Genomic DNA, 21,807 nt, shown 5'->3' with positions numbered 1-21,807 from the left:
TAGGACTAATAACATTGTTTCCCGTAGTAAACTAGTAAAGACTTTACACCTTTGTGGAAAAAAAAAGGCTCTCAGATTCCTATTAAATCTTCCCTCCCCCTCCCCCACCGTAAACCCATGTCCTCTGGTTCTCGATTCCCCTACTCTGGGTAAAAAAAACTGTATTTACCCCCACCTATTCCTATCATAATCTTGTACACCTGAATAAGATTACCTCTCATTCTCCTGCGCTCCAAGGAATAAAGTGCTAACTGGCTCAATCTATCCTTATAGCTCAGGCCCTCAAGTCCTGGCATCGTCCTCATAAATCTTTCCTGAACTCTTTCCTGCTTAACAACATCTTTCCTATAACAAGGTGACCAAAACTGAACATAATACTTTAAGTGTGGCCTCACCAATGTCTTGTACAACTGTAACATGACCCACCAACTTCTATATTCAATACTCTGACTGAAGGCAGTACTCTGACTGATGAAGGTTCTAGCGGATGCTAGAAACAAACATAAGAGAGTAAGGCACATGGGACCACAACTACTCCCCTCCAAGACACCTAACCTAACTTGAAATTGCTTCACTTTTCCTTCATCATTTCTGTGTTTAAGTCCTTGAACCCCAAACCCCAAAATACTAGAATACCTGTATCAGAAGGACTGCAGCTGTTCAAGAAGATTGCTCATCGTTAAATTCTCGAGGGCAATTATGAACATGCAATAATTTCCCCCTTGCTAGTAACACCCATGTCCATTTAAAAATGAATGAAAAACATAGGTTGAGTGAAATATGTTCAAAATGCACAGTAAATTCTACATAATTCTGGCATGTGCTGCCTGCCTGAGGCAATGGTGGTGGCACAATATTTAAGATAAATTAAATTATCACCAAGGCGTAAAAGACTTACCAATTGTAGGTAAATTGAACCAGCATAGATAAATACAATTGCTGGCAAGGACTTTATGAGGCAAAGAGCCGGTTTCTATGCTGCTCGTCACTATAACTCAAAGTCAAAGTCAAAGTCAAAAGTCAATTTTATTCGTCACATACACACAAAGGTGCAGTGAAATGAATTTGCCAGCAGCGATACAATTAGCTGAAAGACTCTTTGTTATTCTATGTCTCTAATTTGTTGCAACTCTGCTTTCCATTTAAACCTGTAAGTTACTTTCAAAGAGAATTATGCGACATTAATGATATTTGATATGATAGTAGAAATTTATATATATATATATCTTATGTTTAGGATCTTCCAGAACAATGGAACAATACAAAGAAGATTTCTGTTATTTGTAAGCATGCTGTATCACCTTTACAAGCCAATGAAGTTAATGTCATTAGAAGGAAATGTCTACGATTTGAGGTAAGACTTGCCAGAAAGGAATTTTGTCACCATCAGCGAAAAGGTTTACTGCTGATAAAATGATGTTCCTTTATCCGATTACTTTATCTGTGATAAACAAAATATCTGTATTAATCTTCATGGGAACACTGAAAAAAAGTGGTGGACAAATGGTAGCAGACCACATAAAAATAATAATAGGATTGGGAAGAGTCAACATCAATTATGAAAAGGAAAACGTGTTTGATAGCTCTATTAGTTTTTTCAGTGATGATAGCCAGAAGAACCGATTAGGGTATGGATGATTCTAGGTAATGTAGTGTATTATCTATGCCTTGCTCTCTATTTAGTGGACTATGAATTGATAATTTCATAAATATTATGTAGAGGATTCTAATGATTTAATCTTTGCATCACTTTGCAAATACAACTCGGTGAAACACCAGCAGGCCATTCAACTGACATTGAGGTGGTGCAGACATATAAATACCTTGGAGTGCACCTTGATAACAAACTGGACTGGTCTGTCAACTCTGACTCCCTCTACAAAAAAGGCCAGAGCAGACTCTTTTTCCTCAGAAGGCTCAAATCCTTCAATGTGTGTAATGATATGCTGCAAATGTTTTACAACACTGTGGTTGCAAGTGTTATTTTCTACGCTGTTGTCTGCTGGGGCAACAGCATTAGTGCAAAAAACAACAAGAAGCTGGTCAAACTGGTTAAACGAGCTAGCTCAGTGCTGGAGGGGAGAGTAGACTCTGGAATGGATGTGCTTGAGAGGCGTATGAGGCACAAGGTGCAGGTCATCCTGAAAAACCCCGGGCATCCCCTCCATGTAATTCTGGAGAGTCAAAAGAGCACTCGGAACAACAACCGGCTCCTCCCCCTGCCCTGTAGAACGGAGCAGTTCAGGAGATCCTTCACCCCTGCAGCCATTAGATTTTATAATTCGGACCGCTAGGCTGTAGGGGGATGCATTTTGCAATTTTGCAATTTTTAATTGTTAATTATTGGTCTTTTTAAGTATTTATTGCTCTCAGGTAGTGTCCACATTGTATTCTATGTATTTTCTGTCTGCGTTCGTTTTGAATCTGTGGGTTTGTTGGTTGGGGGCTTCTGGACATCTGAATTTCCCTGAGGGGATCAATAAAGTATTTATTATTATTATTATTATTATTAACTGCTCAAACCTTTCCCAGCATTCAATAAGCTTTCATCTCAGCTTCTCAACTACTGGTATATCTTTCCACCTTTTTTTCACAACCTTGATACACTTCAGTTTTCACATTTTCAATTGACCTGGTTTGAACAAATTTTGGGAGGAGTGAGTGCCAGTGTCCTTTCCACTTTATGTGATGAAGATCTTTCCGATATCATCCTTGAATGATCTAGCCCTAAACTGGATATTGTGCTCTTTGATCTACTCCTTGCCAGAAGAAATAGTTTCAAGCTATTTATATGGAAGATAGATGTCTCCATGCTAAATGTTTTTGTGTCTTACTTTATCATTATCTTCTGTTGTGTAGACAAATTAATCTTGTTATTGATCATTACTGAATCTTTCAGTCCAATATGATTTGGCTCTAGCTTAATTGTTCTGTGTCCCATTTTATCTGTTGAAATTCTAAAATATTAATAGGAATGTGGGGAAACCTTTGGTATTTATTGCATGATTTGGAATTGACTTTAAAGCCTTCATTTACTGTTATGGTATGCGAGTAGAATTTACTTGTAAAATGATTTCACTTCCTATATTATTTTTTCTGCAGATTAACCAACATGGTTTCAGACAAAAATTTAAAATAAAGGCACCTTTCAAGTTTGACACTCCAACTCCATATAAGGTTTTGGATAAGGTAATGATTTCTAATTTTATTTTATGGCTTGAAATTGTTCTGCATCATTAGATTCTTCCTCGATAATAGCAGAGAGATTGTCAGAAAATATTGAACTCACCATTGAGGCTGCCTGTCTGTTCTCTGCACATCCATTCATGCTTGCTCAATCAGCTCTATAAATTTGTAATTGATGAAGTTATATTTTCCCACAGCCATTTCCTTACCCATCTCAATTTTTAGAGCTTACTTTGAAATTGTTTTCTTCCAGGTATTTTGTTCCTGTGCCGTTCTTCTTTGTTTACGATACGATAGAACTTTATTTATCCCAGGAGAGAAATTGGCCTGCCAACAGTCATAAAACACAACAAAATGCATGAAACATGAAATTAAAGTGACGAGTGGAAAATCCAGGATTGGGGATGTGCAAAGATTTGGGGTGGGGGGCGGAGGGAGGAGTCGGTCTACCCCACGACAGAAGGGGGAGGAGTTGTACAGTTTGATAGCCACAGAGAAAAAGGATCTCCTGTGGCGTTCTGTACTGCATTTTGGTGGAACCAGTCTGCTGCTGAAGGTGCTCCACAGATTGACCAGTGTGGGGGGTGAGCTGTATTGACAAGATGCAGTTTGAGGAGCATCCTCCCCACCAAGACCACCTCCAATGAATCCAACTCCACTCCCAAGACGGTGCCAGCCTTCCAGATGAGCTTGTTGATTCTGTTGGCGTCCATGGCCTTTAACTGTCATACTGTAGCGGACACGGGGCTGTCCGTCAAAGAACGATGCAGGACGCAAAGTTTGTCCAAACACGAGATTCTTTATTGTTACGACAAGTCTCCTAACTCTCCCACCTTGCACGCGCGATTATCACCTTATATAACCCCGAGGGGCACCCGTGACCACTACGTGACCCCTACCTCTCATCACCGGGACACGTGACACCCCCCCCCCCCAGAGCCGAAGGTTATGTACAGTGCGTGGCCCACCACCAGGGCCGCCACAATACTTGGTTTTGTGCCCCTTATTTATTTCCTTGTTCTAGTTTTAAAAATACTGTATCAAAAGTGAAAGTTGTCATTTAAAAAAAATCATGTTTTTCCATATTTCTTTATAGGCTCAAAAGAAAATTCTTGTGATGGAAGATGAATTGCAAACACTGTCACAATCAGCTGCTCTATTTGAAGTTTCAGTTCCTGATTGCAAACAGCTGAAATCTTGCCGCAAAGAAATTGTTTTGTTGAAGAACCTGTGGGATATGATTATTCTTGTAAGACGTGCATCATTTATCTTAAGATCTGAAATTTTAATCAGTGGATTGATTATTACCATTTTGATTTATTTTGATTGGATTCATATTTTGAAATTAGGTAATTAAGGGAAGAATTTGTCAATGTTTCTATCAAGGGTTAGTTGTGGCAAGGTATGGCACTTGTACAATTTCTGTTTCTGGGTCAGTGCTTGTTTAGGTAACTTCACATTATGAAGCATTATCTTATAGTTGGAGCGCATCTCCATCTTCTGCATTGTGTTATGTGCTTAGCCATACCAGCAATGCCCAGACCTTGAAAATTAATATAAAAAAATGTTATCTTTCTCTGCCATTTTCTTATAGCATTGGAAATATTGTCCCTTCAAGTGCTTACCTAAATCCAGTTGGAAGATCCTGATAATCTCTCATTCCAACACCCTTGCAGGCAAATTCTAGATTATATTCACACTGCATAAAAACTAGCTTTTCTTATAACTTTTGCCCCACTAAAAAGAATCTGAGCACCTTGGTACTTGAATTACCTACTAAAGAGAAATGCTTTATTCTATTCTATGTCAACCAATTATGATTTTGTATATCTCTGAAATCCCCTTTCGTGGAATCATGGAAAATGTGTTATCTCCCAGATTGACTTCCACTTGCCAATTTTGTGCACGATTGATGATTCCATTAATATTTATCTGCATTCAAAAGCTTTCTGCCTTGCTGTGGATCAAACAATCAAATTTTGGATTATCTGCAAGCCTTTTTATCATGCCATCTCCATTTCAATCTGAATCATTAATGACTATTGTATCCTGTGGAACCCCACTAGAGCATCCTTCTAGTTGCAAAACATAATACATTTACAATATTTTACAAATTGTCTCTACTTTGTAGGTTAGCTTAACATTTGACGATTGGAAGACGACCAAATGGAAAAACATTAGTGTGGAGAATATGGATTCTGATTGCAAGAAATTTGTTAAAGACATAAGAACAATGGATAAAGAAATAAGGGCATGGGATGCTTATTCTGGATTAGACAATTTAATTAAGAATACTATGACTTCACTGAAAGCTGTAAGTGAATTGCAGAACCCAGCTATAAGAGATCGTCACTGGCAACAACTTATGCAAGCAACTAAGGTACTAAAGGGGAACTATTTGTAACCTTTAGCATAAGTATAGACAATTGATTCTTACTTAAAGCATGCAATTTATAATTTCAACTCCGAACCCACTGTTGATTAGATCAATTGAATGTGTTGTGGCATCCCTGCATTTTTATGCCTTTACTTTTTTTTGTTTTCACTTATTTTTAAAGGAGTTCCTTTCACCAACTTGTTTGATTTGAATACATAGTCAGACATGCCTGTTAGTCTCAAATTTGCCATTACAGGTTTGTTTCTGTAGATAGTATTGAGCAAAGTCATTACAGAATAAAACAGCAAACATGGTCTGAATAGTGGTATTTAACACATATCTGATTTTCTTGTATTTTGTCTGTTCTTTTTGCCTCTCACATGCTGTCTTTCTATCATCATCTGTGGCTCTTTTGATAAGCTTTGCTATTTTAACGGCTTTTATTTCCCTATTGCTTCATTTTCATTATGCTTGTCAAATTTCTTGACACGTTCATCACTCAACAGGACAGTCTGAGGATCACAGCCACCTCCCCCACCCCACCCCCCTCTTTCACCAGTATTGTGCCAAGAGATGCATTCGATAATTGATGAAAGGGTACACTTCTTGGTTTAATTCGATGTTCCTTTGCCAAGCCAAAGCAAAAGCACTCACAGTTTGCACATTTAAAATTTTGATAACATTAAAATTATATATGTTGAAATCAAATTCTATTAAGCAATGAGATGAGCAGTTTTGGTTAGTCTTGTGGTAACCAGTATTCTCTGTGTACCATTCTAAGAGATTGTTACAGGCCATTAACCATCCCTATATGTGGCGACCTCCAAATGTCTGTCAGGATTGATTGTACTGTCCATTTCTCTATTCTGTGATGATTGTGTTAACACTGATTACCACATCTATTTTTCAGGTACGTTAATAACTCTTATTGCTGCAGTTTACAGCTCCGAACCCCAAGTTAGAAAATTTGACATGGACCAAATGCAATTTTGGAAAGCATTTTTGAAATATCTCTGATTAGTTCACAAATCCAATTTTGTTATCAGATGCCTGACATTGTGAATCCCTGTCCCATTATTATCCTGATGTATATTTTGTCTTTGACCTCTTGCACTGTTTCAATAAAACTCAACATAAGCTTGGGGAACGCAGCTTGTGCTCTGACAAGATCTATTAAATCGTTCTGAAAAACACCAAGTTCAACCATTTTAGCTGATGAACATTTCCATCATTTTCTGTTTTCATTTAAATCCTCAGCATCCACAAAACCTTCTGTTTGTAGTTTCTAATATTTCTGCTTCTCCCTTTATGCTTCCTTGAGATAATTCTTTTGATTTTTCACTGCTTTCACCAGCTTTCTCTGTTCAAGTTCAAGTTCACATTTATTGCCACATGCACCAATTAGGGTACAGTGTAATTTGACTTAACATGCAGCCACACAATCAAAAAGAACACAATACATAATGGAGTACAACATGAACATCCACCACAGTGGAATCAACATTCTTCACTGTGGTGGAAGGCAATAATTCAGTCAGTCCTCCTCCTCTGTGTTATAATTCCTGTGGTCATTTAATCTCTTCTTTTTATTTTAACACAAACATTTAAGAAGTATTTTGATCCATTTTTCCCATTAATGGTGCTTGCTTAATCGCTTAATCTTATTATTTTTTTAATTGTTAACTTTTCTCATCGATTGAAAGTTCGTGAAACTGAGACATTAGCTTGATTTTTTTCTCCATAGAACATGTCCTGTCTGCTGTGTAATTCTAGCATTTTCTGATTTTATTTCAGCTTTGGGAACTCATCGCCATTTCCTTCACATGCATTCCATTAATTTTCCAGACAAATTGTAAATGGGACTCCCCTTTTAACTGTTTTTCAAGTACAATTATAACTGCAACAAAAGATTGTTTCAGGACTCTCTATTTTGCTCTTGGCAGTCATTGATCCATGTGCAATGATAAAATAATCTTTTCTGGTAGACTTTCCAGTTCTATTTTGATGAATTATCATTTCCTTTTTTCGTAGAAAACAAATATGTGTTTTAATTTAAAAGCAGGTTAAGGCTCTGTCTATGTATTCCTTATTTTCTCTATTATTTCAAGGAATTCCATACTATTGTAAAGTCATCTGAGAAATTAGCTTGTATTTAGAACAAGTTAGTATATTTGCAGAGGTCGCATCAGGTTCATAATCCTATTTACAATTTCCATATGGATAAGTCTTATCATCTGTCCATTTTTTTGGAAATGTTGCTATCAATATGAAGTTAAGCTATATTGCACTAGACGTTCCAAGCTCTCCTGAGTAAGATGATCTTGAATGGTATAACACAATGCAATTTAATTTATTGCTAGCACAGCCGACTAAATGGGAAAATCCTTCATGGTCTCCATTTCTATCTTATGTGGAGTCTCTTTGAAAAACTATTGAGAGGTTCGGCTGTGATGAGTCACAAAACCCTATAGTCACTGGCATTCATAATCTTTACTTGCATGTTTGGAAAGGTAATTTAAGTGAGAGTACTTGCAGTTGGATGATTTAAAGAAAGGAGGAAATACATTTTTGAAAGAAAGAGAAAATTGATTTTATATGTGGAGAAATTAGAAAATGATAGTTTATTTTCATTTCTTGTTCTCACAGGTCAATTTTGTAATGTCAGATGAAACAACTCTTGCAGACTTATTGAGTCTGCAGTTGCACAACTTTGAAGATGAAGTGCGCAATATTGTTGACAAATCTGTGAAGGAGTCTGGAATGGAGAAGGTAATGGGTTCACTTAAAAAAAAAGATAAACAGGAACACATGTGACTTTCAAATATCAATAGTCATACTAGCCAGTCTGTAAAGGATAGATTTGGACTCGTTCACAGAACCTCAGAGCCAATGTCCTTAAGTTTTGAAATGTCCCTTATAATGAAAATTTTACAGTGGGAATGCAGATATACACTGTATCAATTATATATGTGTAATTTAATACTCCATTAAAAAAAAACGTAATTCAGTTACCCAGGCTCTATTTGAAGGCTAGTGAAAGGGAACCAAGATGAAACAGTCACAATGTAAACATTGCCATGTTACTGCACCATTTTCAGTCAAATCATTGAGACACTGGAATCTTCCCTTATATTTGTATTTTTGGGATCCGAATATAGAAAATCTTCCATCTATCTTAGTTCTCCCTCTCCTGGAACAAGCCCCACTGGAAAATAGGGAACGTAATTCCCCTCACATTTTATTGCTCAATTATACTGTGCACAGTGAAGTAAACATTTGTGTATATTTGAAGGAACATTAAACATCAAAACTGCAAGTAAAAAAGAACACTTCATCAAATTGTAAATTATTTAAAGAAGTATATTTTCTATTTTGCAGGTATTGACTCAACTGGATAACATTTGGACAGTTATGGAATTCGAACATGACCTTCACCCCCGGACAGGAATTATGTTGTTGAGAGGAAGTGACGAACTTGTCGAGACATTGGAGGACAATCAAGTTCAATTACAGAACCTGATATCTTCTAAATATATTGCATATTTTCTTAAACAAGTCTCCAGCTGGCAGCATAAGTTGTCCACTGCAGACTCTGTCATTTCCATTTGGTTTGAAGTACAGAGAACTTGGGTGCACCTTGAGAGTATATTTATAGGTTCTGAAGACATCCGTACTCAGTTGCCTGAGGATTCCAAGCGTTTTGAGGTCATTGATGTTGATTTTAAAGTAAGTTGGCCTCATGGCTAAAAACATAAAAACAGTCATGCTTTGTTGAAATCCTTGATCATCCTTTTCCTTATCATAGCCGGCCTCAGATTGCATAGAAGTGAAGAAATTAAAAAAGAAGCATAGATGGAGGTTATACAGTATATGCAATAATTTAAAAACAGAGAGCTAAATGAAGAATCAATATTTCTTTCAAATGAAAATTCAATAAACTTTGGAAATTATAAGGTGGCTTTAACATTCCTGGGTCAGAGACTTAGCATGTTCAAAAATGAGAAATATATAATGTGATCAATTTACTCAAACAAAGCATTTTGATGCAGGATTTGCTGTAACTGACATTTGTGACAGAATTTACTCAAAAATTAACAATAAATTCCAAACCACACTCCCCTACAGCCACCCATATGTCAACATAGAAATTCCTCATAAATGTTGGATGTTTCATTTATTGCAATTTATAGCGTCATACGGCATGGAAACAGGCCCTTGGGCCCAACTTGCCCACACCGATCAACATGTCACATTGTCACTATTCCCACCAGCCTGCGTTTGGCCCATCTCTCTCCAAACCTGTGCTTATACATGTACCTGTCTAATTGTCTCTTAAACGTTGCAATAGTCCCTGCCTCAATTGCCTCTGGCAGCTTGTTCCATGCACCCACCACCCTTTGTGTTACCCCTCAGATTCCTATTAAATCTTTCCCCCTTCACCTTAACCCCATGTATTTCTATTTATGTAAATTATATAATTTTAATTTTCTATTTTGTCAGTTATATGTTCTCTTACCTAATAAAAGATGTTTATCTTTCATATGTGTATTGATATAATCAATGCAGAAATATAATTAACTATACTTTGAAGTATTTTTCAATTAAACAAAGGGCTTTAAACATTGCCAAAAATCGGTGTTTGCTTAGGGCCATAATTTGTACATACATTGCTTGGAAACTAGTTTTGGCATCTCCCAAAACTGTTTGTGGACTTCATGGAGCATTATTAACCCGTGTTGCTTTCAATTCAGGTAGCACGCTAAATTTGTGTTTTCTCATTATGCATGCAATACTGCGAACTCCACTATTTATTGTATGCCTAGTTTTCAGAACGCCTGGTACAACTTGAAGCCAGCAAATGTCTCTTAACGGAAAAATGTACTGTGACTACATTAGGTGACGTGAACTTACAACTGAACTTCACCTCAAAGATGTTTAAGAATGGCCTAACATTTGCTAGATGTAATTTATTATGCTGTTTTCCAAAATTGCATAGAAGACTTTTACTGAAGAGGAGAGGTATCCTTTTTCTGGAAGGCCCTGAAAGCCTTTTAGACATACAGTACATGTAGAAGTCAGTGGGAGGAAAGAATTGTGGAGATTAATGCTAGGAGTAAAGCAATTGCAATCTGCATACAAGGCTGCAAAAATTGCAATGACCTTAAACATTTTAAGTGCTATATTTTACCAAATACGTCAGTAGTCACAGACATTAATCAATGCACTACTTTCTACTCCCTGTTGTATTAAACCATCAATCACGTTCTTAAGGGTTGTGGATGACAATGAAATTTTAATGTTTAAAATTGACAGGATATATTATTCATATGGCCACATAGTTACTTGTAATCCATATATCAAAAATGTTGCAGATAATTAATGTAATATTTTCCAACTTCGCAGCGTTGAAATCATACAGACACACCAAGCGTATACACGCCTTTCGGCTCACTGAATCCACGCCTACTGTTAATCACCCATTTACGCTAATTCCATTTTTATTCTCTCCACATTGTCATCAGTTCTCCCCAGATTCTCCCACTCATCTACACACTAGGGGAATTTTACATTGGCTAATTAGTCTACCAAACCACATGTCTTGGGATGTGGGAGGAAGCACACACGTCCTCAAGCTTCATGTGGACAGCACTTGAGATTAGGATTGAACCCAGGCATCTGGCATTGCAGGGCAATAGATCTACTAATTGTGCTACTATACTGCCCAGTTCATAGCAAATACTCCAGATTTCCATGCCACTTTTGATGGTGGAATAAAAAATGCTTGTTTTCTGCATTTATGAAGTGATGTACTAAAATTAATGTTTGGATAACATTTCTACTAGATAGATAATTGTCATTTTTTACTCGGCAGGAGATCATGGCAGATGCAATAAAAACTCCAAATGTTGTCGAAGCAACAAATAAACCTGGTTTGTATGATAAATTGGAAGAAATACAGGGACGGTTAGTGATGAATTTATTTTCATATTTTGTATTAATGAAGCATTTTCTTTTGTTTTTATAATTTCTAGACAGAACAACTTAGTACATTTTGTTTTCTAGTTTTATTAATTGTTTCAAATGTAACTCAAGAAATTAATCGGCATAGTGATAGATAAAACTTAAAGATTAATAAGTGGTTAAATGATTGGTATGGGATTTACATTTAGAGATTTGTGACCCATACTAGGATGTTCATCCTAAACTGGGTGGGAACAATGTCAGAACAAAATAGGATTGCGATAAAGGTTGTAGTTAGAACAGCTGAAGTGGATACATAGAAAATTGACGCCAATAAAATATTGCCGAATTTAGAAAGGAAAGACAAAGAGGAGGATGTGAGATAACTATGAATTTGCAACAACTTGACAACAGTAGAATAAAATGACATAACTAATATTAAAAGAGAGACAGAATTGTGACAAAGAATAAAAAGGGGAATGATTGCTTTAAATGGCTATTTGATGAATGGAATAGAAGTGGAAGAAGAACTATGAATGAGTAAAAATAAATTGAACAATAAGACACAATTTCAACAATCCCACAATAAACTGGAAAGAAGAGTTAGAAAGAGGAGAAAATGAAATGCATTCTTCCTGTTTTCTTTCTAAACCCATGTGCAAAGAATATCACTGGAACCAGGGCAACAAAGAAAAGTAGACACTATGAAACTGAAACAATAATGATCATAACATAAATGGAGACTAGATGTAATGTTAAACATGTGTACATTTTTGTCATGTTCAGATAGCACCTTGCAGTTCTGGTCTCCATATTAATCATAGGATATGGAAGGATTGAGAAATTGTAAAAGATTTGCAAGAAAGTTGAAACAGAAAAAGAAGTGACTGATAGGTACAGTGCATTCAGAAAGTATTCAGACCCCTTCACTTTTTCCACATTTTGTTATGTTACAGCCTATTTCTAAAATAGATTAAATTATTTTCATCAATCTACACACAATGCCCCATGATAAAAAAGCAAAAACAGGTGTTTAGAATTTTTTGCAAAGTAATTAAAAAGAAATAACTGAAATATCACATTTACATAAGTATTCAGACCCTTTACTCAGTACTTTGTTGAGGCACCTTTGGCAGCGATTTCAGCCTCAAGTCTTCTTGGGTATGACGCTACAAGCTTGGCGCACCTGCTCAGTCAGGTTGGATGAGGAGCGTCGATGCACTGTACCTTATGAGTAGAAGTGGAGATTTGGTAAAAATGTAACTTACAGGCCAGTAAAATTGTGGGAGATGTTTGTTTTATTACATTCCTAAAATTTGCTCAAACTTTGGCTCACTAGTATAGTTTGTATGTAGTGCAAGTGAACATAAATACATTTTAAACCTGTTTTTGCTGATGGATATGAAAGCTGCAGAACATAAATATAAGAGACTCGTTTGTAAATCCAGTGGGGATTTAGGAGCTATTACTTTACCCAAAACATGATAATAAGTAGTTGAGCTAATTGATCACATAGGTAATTAAAATTATACTAAACAAGCAGATTGTGGGAGGAAGGATTGGAAGTTTTATGAAGGACATTGGGTAAAGGTTCTAGTGGAATGTACATTGACCAATTAAACCGAATGAGCAGTTTTGTTGTTTTAGATTTGATATAACACTGAAGAGTTTCTGCTTTTTTATATAATCCTTTTATATTCTGTGATTTCACTCCAGTTTGACACTTTGTGAAAAAGCCTTAGCAGAATATCTTGAGACAAAGAGACTGGCTTTTCCAAGATTCTACTTTGTCTCTTCTGCAGACTTGCTCGATATATTATCTAATGGTAACAATCCCGTAGAGGTGAGATATTTAACTTTCCATATTGCGCTCTATGCAAGATATCATAATCCTCATAGATTACTGTATAGTATACAACATTACAATTGCAACTACCATTTCCCGTGTGCATTTATAATGTCACTCACTAACTTTATAGCTCAATTATTTGCCACATTTTAAGTTAAAACCATATGAATTACCTGTTAGTCCCAAATCATACTTGCAATTAGGGTGGGGTGGGATGAAGGATATTTAGAATGTTATTATCACTGAGTATATATATATACTGCCACATTGATGATCAAAATATATTTTCATGAGAAAATAATTTTTTTATGGTCATTAATATTCCTTCATATCCTAGGTGAGCATACATTTGGCAAAATTATTTGACAGTCTGTCTAAACTGAAGTTCCAAATGGATGCTGATAACCATGTAATGAAAATTGGAATTGGCATGTATAGTAAAGAAAAGGAATATATGCCTTTTGATGAACCATGTGATTGCACTGGTCAGGTCAGTGTCAATACATTTGATATGATGTAATGATCACTTAGTAAGGTGGAAAAATGTGATTATCTCTTTTATGATCTACTGAAACAATCCTAATTCATCTCCACACCTGAGGATTGTATGAGGACTGTGTTGATTGGTATTACATTTCTCTATGACAATCATTTTATAGTTTGTGCTAATCCCAGATTATTTTGTGATGATTGAATTGCATTCACAAAGTGGAAAGGGAGAAGATTCACCTGTATCATTAACATTCCCTCTCCCTCTCCCTCTCCCTCTCCCTCTCCCTCTCCCTCTCCCTCTCCCTCTCCCTCTCCCTCTCCCTCTCCCTCTCCCTCTCCCTCTCCCTCTCCCTCTCCCTCTAGATGTTGTTTGACCTACTGAGGACTGTCAGAGTTCTCTTTTATTTCAGGTTTCCACCAACTTATGTTGCAAAGTTCCAGCATTATTTTGTTGTCCTCTCCTCTTATTCATCTAATTTTTTCAATCTTCTCCAGATGGAAAAGATGTGTTTACTAAGCCTTGCTCTCCATCATAGACAATCCATTTGTTATCTCACCATTTCCCCATCTCTGCAATTTAAAATGTTTGTTTTCTAATATTTCCTACCTCGGGTGAAAGGCCATAGACCTGAAGAATTATGTTTTCTTCACTTTCTGCTGATATTACATGAGCTACTGAGTATTACTAGCATTATCTGTTTCTTTTTAAAGTTCTAACTTGTGCATTTTCCACAAATTTTCTGCTGAATTTCTTCGCATTTCAGTGGTAACTACAGTTTAAATTAACCTAATTCCCTGTGATAAGATAGTTATGAAAGGCTCTGGTAAAGGAATATAATTTATTTAGTTATTTACATTTGTCCCCAATTCAATTTGCTCTCAGTGTATGTTTTCTGTATGTTTTGTGGACAGGTTGAAGTTTGGTTAAATCGGCTGTTAGACAGAATGCGTGCCACATTACGGCAAGAAATTGCTGAAGCTGTAACGGCTTATGAAGAAAAGCCCAGAGAGCAATGGATATTTGAATACCCTGCACAGGTAATATTAGAAACAAGTGTCTAAAATTAGGTAATTGTGGGGGTTAAAGGAACGATAGCAAGACTATCCACATTGTGGTTCCTGGAGTCTTTCTGACTGCCAATCTTGTTATCAGTTGAATCAGTACCATTGTAACTGCAAGGAAAAGATTCACGACGGGTGGATGAACACTAAAGGAAACAGATGGGAATTAAGAGCTCAGAAGTATTAATAATCCAAATGCCATGATTACTTTACATATGGCAGCCTGCCTTCTGGAACCAATGCCATAAACTCTTACTTAATAGATCTGGCAATGAGAGATTCATCCTTTATTTTAGTTTTAAAATTCCGATTAGAGATCTAAGTGCGCAATGTACATACTGTACAGACTCATACTTGTTTATAATGAAACCTTCATCCAGCCAGAAAATGTACACTTAAATTGCAATAAGTATCATTTGAAGTTGGCAAATACACCTGCTCAACCTATATGCCTCAAATGTTACATACTTGCTTAGTAGCAGGGCATAACGTTGCTCCCTACTATTTCCTTCAGGACTTACTTAACCTTAGATTATCACTGATATAAATACTTGTAGAAGATTATAAGAGTAAGCAAGTCATGATAGGGTTTATAGAATTTTGGTTAAGCTGCATTTCGAGTATTGCATGCAGTTCTGGTTGCCACATTACAGGAAGGCCGTGGAGGATTTAGAAAGGGTGCAGAGAAGGTTTACCAGAATGATGCATTATTCGAGGGTATTAGCAATAAGGAAAGGTTGGACAGACTAGGATTGTTTTCTCTCGAACGGCAGAGGTTTGTGGGAAGACCTGATGGAAGTATATAAAATTATGAGAGGCGTAGATAGGGTAGACAGTCAGAATGTATTTCCCAGGATGGAAATATCAAATAGTAGAGGCATAGCTTGAAAGCGAGAGGAGCAAAGCTTAAGGGAGATGTGTGGGGCAATTCTTTTACACAGAGAATGATGAGTACATGGACTATGCTGCCAGAGGTGGTAGTTGAGACAGAAACAATGGTGGCATTTTAGAAATTTTTGGATAGGCACATGGATATGGAGGGATAGGGTTTATGTACAGGCAGGTAAGGGTTGGTCTTGGCAGCATGTTCAGCACAGACATTGTGGGCCAAAAGACCTGTTCCTATGGTGTAGTGTTCTATGTTATCCAATGTTCATATTGTTACAATTCTTGTTTCAGGTTGCTCTGACTGGTACACAAATTATTTGGAATGGTGAAGTTAGCGGTACATTTGGAAAATTGGAAGAAGGTTATGAAAATGCCATGAAAGACTATCTGAAAAAACAGGTTTGCTAATGAAGTATATTTTCCATATATTAGCATTATTGTTGAAATTCTGACATTTTTTAGCAAATCAGGTGATAATCTGAGAGTCAAATTGGACTATGGTGAAAGAATTAGTCAAACTTTTATTTTACTTAAACTTGCAAGCCACTTCTCCAGGGACAATATTGTAAAACACAGTTTCCGTTAGTTATTTTGGCTGAAGGCCATTGATAAGATCAGAGATAACAAAACCTATTGTAATATTAACGACTATAAGAAAACAATGGAACTATATCACCCACATCATGAAATTATTTTTGTAGTTGTCATTTCAAACTCCTTGTCACATTTTGTGGAAGGATGTTATAAGAAAACTGTAAACATCTAACAAACCTGCACTGTGAATGCCCTCCATCTTGGGAACAGTCTCTGACATGAAAAAGCTTCATGTTTAGAATTATCATAAAATGGTGCAACATTGCTTGCACCCTTCCTTATTTTAATTCTTGTTGTATTTCTATATGCCAAAAGGATGCATCTGTGCACACATCTTTTACTTTTTAGTGCAAACAATTTGACTGTCCTTACAGCATTGATCATCTTTCCATGATGATAGTGCGGTGACCACAGCACCTTCTCTTTTGTTTTCTTTTTCTGTGTAATTGCCAAATTGATGGCAAGCCCAGCTGCTGTGTTATCTATCTGTTCCATCCCCCAGCATGCAGTTCAATGGTTCAGAGAACTTTATACGGAATTTTATGTCATCAACCAAGTCAACATTACAACAATTCTGAAAGTCTGTGCTTTGTAAAAGCAGAAATTTGCTTCTTCTTCTCCAGGATAAGGTTGTGGAAAGTTACTGCTAATATTGCTCGGTCAACTGTGGTGACTAAACTTCAAAATCAATCTTTTGCTTGCACAGTACTTGCAGGAAGAAGATGTTATAATAGTCAGTTGTAATATTTTATCTGAAAGGCGATCTTTTTAATAATGCAACTGTTCTCATTTGTGCCCTGAATATTTAGTTAGGTCATCAATAACCTGTAGATGATCTGTAAAGCTACACCTTTTTCCAGTATCATGCAAGTTCATTTAAATGTTTATTAATATTTTAGGAAATATGTAAGTTATTTATTCTTTTTTTATGTTAGGCTTATCAGTAAACTGATTGTAAACATGTTTTCAAGATTCATATTTCATTTTACTTCAGCAATTTTAATATTTTTAAAAATCCATAATTTAATCATTTTTGTGACTGGAACTTGAAAAATTCCAAGCATCGTTGGAAAAGTCTATTAAAGTTTAAAAATTAAAATAATTACTGATGCTAGAAATCTGTAATAAAAAGATGCCGGAAACACTCAAAAGGTCAGGCATCATCTGCAGATAAAAATTGAAATCTTGATTCAGATGGTTCTGATTAAGTCTTTGACGAAACATTAACTGTACTTTTTGTACAGGTGATGCCTGAGCTGCTGTATTTTCTGTTTTTATTACACTTTGAACCAGTTTTGCTAATGTATTTGATTATCAATTTGCCTCATTAATGATCCTAAATTTATCTTTATGTAAATGCCAGATCGGTCAACTGAATGCACTTATCACATTACTGATTGGCATCTTGTCAGTCGGAGAGAGGCAAAAGATCATGACAATTTGCACAGTTGAGGTGCATGCTCGAGATGTTGTAAACAAAATGATTTTAACAAAGGTGGGTAATACTGGTTTTCCATTTTTGCATTCATTACTTGTTCATGGAAAATAACATAATTCCAGTTTGCAGTGATTATGGTGATTTCAACAGTCAAACTAATGGAGGTGTTTCTAGGAGTCACAAGAGACTGCAGATTATGCAATATTCAGCAAAAAACAAACAGCTTAGAGTATGACCAAGTGCTGGAGTAATACAGTGATCAGGCAGCATCTCTGGAAAACATGGAAAGATGGAAAGTAGGAGGGGGGCAATGCCTGTCAAGTGATGGGTGGATATAGGTAAGGAGGAGGGGGATTTGATTGACAGTTTGTTGTCAAAGTTCAGAGGTGAAAAGACAAATGGCTGTGAGATAAGGAGCGGAGTGAAATGTAAAGCCTGGGGAAGGGATATTGGTGGAAGGGTAAAGGGATCAGGATAATGGGAGAAATGTATGTGCATCCAGGGAAGGTGAAGGAGTGGGGGGGATTGTTACCTAAAATTGATTAATTCAATATTCATATTGTTGGTTTGTAAGCTACTCAAACGGATACTGTTCCTCCAATTTGAGTATGGCCTCACTTTGGTGATGTAGGAGGCCCAGGATAGAAAGGTTGGTATGGGAAGGGAAGTTAAAATGGCCTGCAACCTGGAGATCCAGCAGGCTTAGATGGACCGAGTGCAAGTGTTTGGCGAAGAGATTGCTTAGTCTACTTTTAGTCTCACTGTTGTGAAAGAGGCCAGATCGGGAGCACTGAATACAGTAGATGAGATTAGAGGAGGTGCATGTGAACCTCTGTCTCAACTCGAAAGGCTGCTGGGGACCTTGGATAAATCCCACGCATTAGAGTCATATAGTCACACAGTACAGAAACAATCCCTTCTTCCAAATTGCCCATGCTGACCAAGATGCTCATCTACACTAGTCGCATTTGCATGCTGTTGGTGATGCCGCACATGGAGAATTATGACCAATTGTGGTCACCCTGCTGGAGAAAAAAGCCATTAAACTGGAAAGAATGCAGAAAGGATTTACAAGGTTGTTGCCAGGAATTGAGAGCCTGAGTGGGCGAGTGAGTGGTAATCCTGTGGAGGTGTATAAAATCATGAGAGGCATAGTGTGAACGCGCAGTCTTTTTCTAAGGGTTGAGGAATTATAAACTAAAGGGCATAAGTTTAGGGTTTCGTTTTATAGTTTTAGTTTAGAGATACAGCGCGGAAACAGGCCCTTCGGCCCACTGAGTCCGCACCGACTAGCGATCCCCACACATTAACACTAGCCTGCACACACTAGGGACAATTTACACGTATACATAGCCAATTAACATCAAAACCTCTATATCTTTGGAGTGTGGGAGGAAACCGAAGATCTCTGAGAAAACCCATGCAGGTCACGGGGAAAACGTACAAACTCCGTTCAGACAGCACCCGTAGTCAGGATAGACCCTGAGTATCTGGCGCTATAAGCGCTGTAAGGTAGCAACTCTACCAGTACATAACCTATAATAACATTTAGTTTAAATGGGCATTTTGGTCGGCATGGACGATTTGGGTTGAGGAGCTTGTTTTTATTTTGTAAGACTATAGGACTAAGACATAGGTTAAAGACCATTGTTGGAGATTACCATATCATGGTGTCCTTTTCCTGGGTAAAAATGAGATTTGCAGCTGCGTTAAACAGAGCTAGCAAAAGTTGTATTTGAGTAATTTAAATGGTTCCGTTTTGCAAATAATCAAAGTCAATTACATAAAATGGGAGTGATATGTTGATACCTTTATCAAATCTAAAATTAATCATCAATCAGGTGACACATATTGAGAACAGAACAATAAAACTATTTTTTGTGAGGTGTGGGATTGTTTTGCAGGTGGACAATATCCAAGCATTTGCTTGGCAATCTCAGCTGAGACATCGCTGGGATGATGAGAAGCACCACTGCTTTGCTAATATTTGTGATGCTCAATTCAGATATTGCTACGAGTATTTGGGCAACACTCCTCGATTGGTCATTACTCCACTTACAGATAGGTATGAAAACTTTCTCTTGTTTGCTTCCGAAATATACAAATAACTTAATAAAGGAAAAAAATAGTAGCTGTAACAGGTATATATTATTTTGGAGTCCATCAAAAGTGGTGGGTCAGGCAAACCAGGCAGAGGATTGCATACCAGTTGGTACTTAAAAAATGTTCCAGGACTTCCTGGTCACCAAAAGAGAAACTACAATTCGTCTTATTTGGTTTATGAGAAAATTATGGTTTATACAGCCATAATAGATTGGTGTAAAGGTGAAACAAAGTTGTGTGGTTCTGAACGAGGGATATTAAAATGTTTCTGCGGGAGCGGCCCAGTTCAAATCTGTGTGATGCCCAGTGACAAAGATAGTGATGTTACTTGGGGGTAATCGGCTGAAACATAGATTACTGTTAAAGAATTGAAACATTAGAGGAGTCAAGGTAATCTAGGACAATAACCAAGTTTGCTGAAAGACACAACTTAGTTGTGTTTGTAGTCCTATGGATTGATTCAAATGAAAGTAGTAAAATATTGTCTCTTGTCACCTTACAGAAGATACAGGAAAATGCTTCCATACTGAGGTAATTTTCCTAAAACTTCAAGGTGCTCCGGAGCTTATGGAAGAAACTTATAATCATAATGTGCATTTGCAATTCATACTAAATGGTAATCTTCTTCTTCTTATCGAGTCCACACACAAGAATAGAAGTTGTTCAGCCAGAGCTGAACACACTTCTCGGCATCTGCACAATGGTGTCTGTCTTGCGCTTCTTGTGCTTCTTGTGCGTGGTGGTGGAAAGATTGGTTGAAACAGGGCCGCGACGTGAACGCTCTTTCCTTGGCCCCACTAAATGGTAATAGAGTCAAGACACCGATACAACATAGAAAGAGCCCCCTGTATCTGACCCATATTCTTCCAAACCATACAAAGTCACCCCTCAATCTCCTACAATCCAGGAAAAAAAAGATCCAGCCTATCCACCTCTCATTATACAGTAACTCAAACCCAGATCCAGACCACTTTTCAGCTTGTAAATCTTCTTTGCACCCATTGCAATTTAATGGCTTCCATCCTATAGAAGGGTGACCATAATTGTACACAGTACTCCAAATATAACCGTACGGCTGTAACATGACATCCAACTCTTCAAAGCCATGATCAAGGAAGGCAAATGTGTCAAACGCTACCTTCACCACCCTGTCCACTTGTGTCGCCACCTTCATGAGGCTATACCATATCTATAGCCTGCACTGTAATATAATATTAAATATGTATTAATATAAGAAGAGCCAGTGGTAGAAACCCCACTTACACAATTTATTAGTAGAGTACCTCATGTACGACCCAATGCAACGGTAATGGTGGGTGAGGATGAAAGAGTGAATCAAGGAGTCATGAAGTGAGAAGTCCCTGCGAAATGGAGAGAGAAGATGGGATTGTGTTGCAGCTGGTGGAAATTGCAAAGCTTAATGTATGCAATGGGAAAGTTGGGATGGAAGATAATTACCGAGGTAAACCTTTGTTCTATCCAGTGAAGAGCAGGTGAGAGTATACATGCAGGAAATAGGCAAAATACAATGAAGTATTGTGGCAGAGGAGAAGCCATGTTTAAGGAAGGAAGGTGGACATTTAAGAGGCACTAGAATGGAAGGTCTCATCACTGAAATAAGTACGAAGGAGACAAAGATGCTCGGGGAAAATTGAATGGTGTCTTTACCGGAGGCATAGTGAGAAGATGTATAGTCAAGGTTGTCATGTTATTTCAGCAACAATATTTATGAATGTGAATACAAAGTATTTTGACCTCTTATCACTTCTTTATTGGTGGACAAGTTTGCATGAAACTGAACATATTCCATGGTAAATGTTGAATGGCTTGCATTTTATGTATTTACTAAACCATCTC

The 21,807-nt window shown here is 37.1% G+C and overlaps 1 protein-coding gene across 1 annotated transcript in view; it reads left to right on the top strand.

Moving 5' to 3' along the window:
* The window catches only part of dnah17 (dynein axonemal heavy chain 17), a 187,261-nt gene that overhangs the window by 68,577 nt on the left and 96,877 nt on the right, over positions 1 to 21,807 (top strand). The window contains exons 22-34 of the mRNA XM_033044269.1: positions 1,238 to 1,354; positions 3,103 to 3,189; positions 4,283 to 4,435; positions 5,318 to 5,566; positions 8,210 to 8,332; positions 8,942 to 9,289; positions 11,436 to 11,527; positions 13,241 to 13,367; positions 13,711 to 13,863; positions 14,778 to 14,903; positions 16,107 to 16,214; positions 17,773 to 17,904; positions 19,752 to 19,912. Of these exons, the coding sequence (XP_032900160.1) occupies positions 1,238 to 1,354; positions 3,103 to 3,189; positions 4,283 to 4,435; positions 5,318 to 5,566; positions 8,210 to 8,332; positions 8,942 to 9,289; positions 11,436 to 11,527; positions 13,241 to 13,367; positions 13,711 to 13,863; positions 14,778 to 14,903; positions 16,107 to 16,214; positions 17,773 to 17,904; positions 19,752 to 19,912 (1,976 nt within the window). The remainder of the gene's footprint in view (positions 1 to 1,237; positions 1,355 to 3,102; positions 3,190 to 4,282; positions 4,436 to 5,317; positions 5,567 to 8,209; positions 8,333 to 8,941; positions 9,290 to 11,435; positions 11,528 to 13,240; positions 13,368 to 13,710; positions 13,864 to 14,777; positions 14,904 to 16,106; positions 16,215 to 17,772; positions 17,905 to 19,751; positions 19,913 to 21,807) is intronic.

This window comes from Amblyraja radiata, chromosome 26, assembly GCF_010909765.2.
Source record: "Amblyraja radiata isolate CabotCenter1 chromosome 26, sAmbRad1.1.pri, whole genome shotgun sequence".
Lineage (NCBI taxonomy): Eukaryota > Metazoa > Chordata > Chondrichthyes > Rajiformes > Rajidae > Amblyraja > Amblyraja radiata.
The sequence above is the reverse complement of the archived record's forward strand: the minus strand, read 5'-3'. Positions and strand labels throughout refer to the sequence as shown.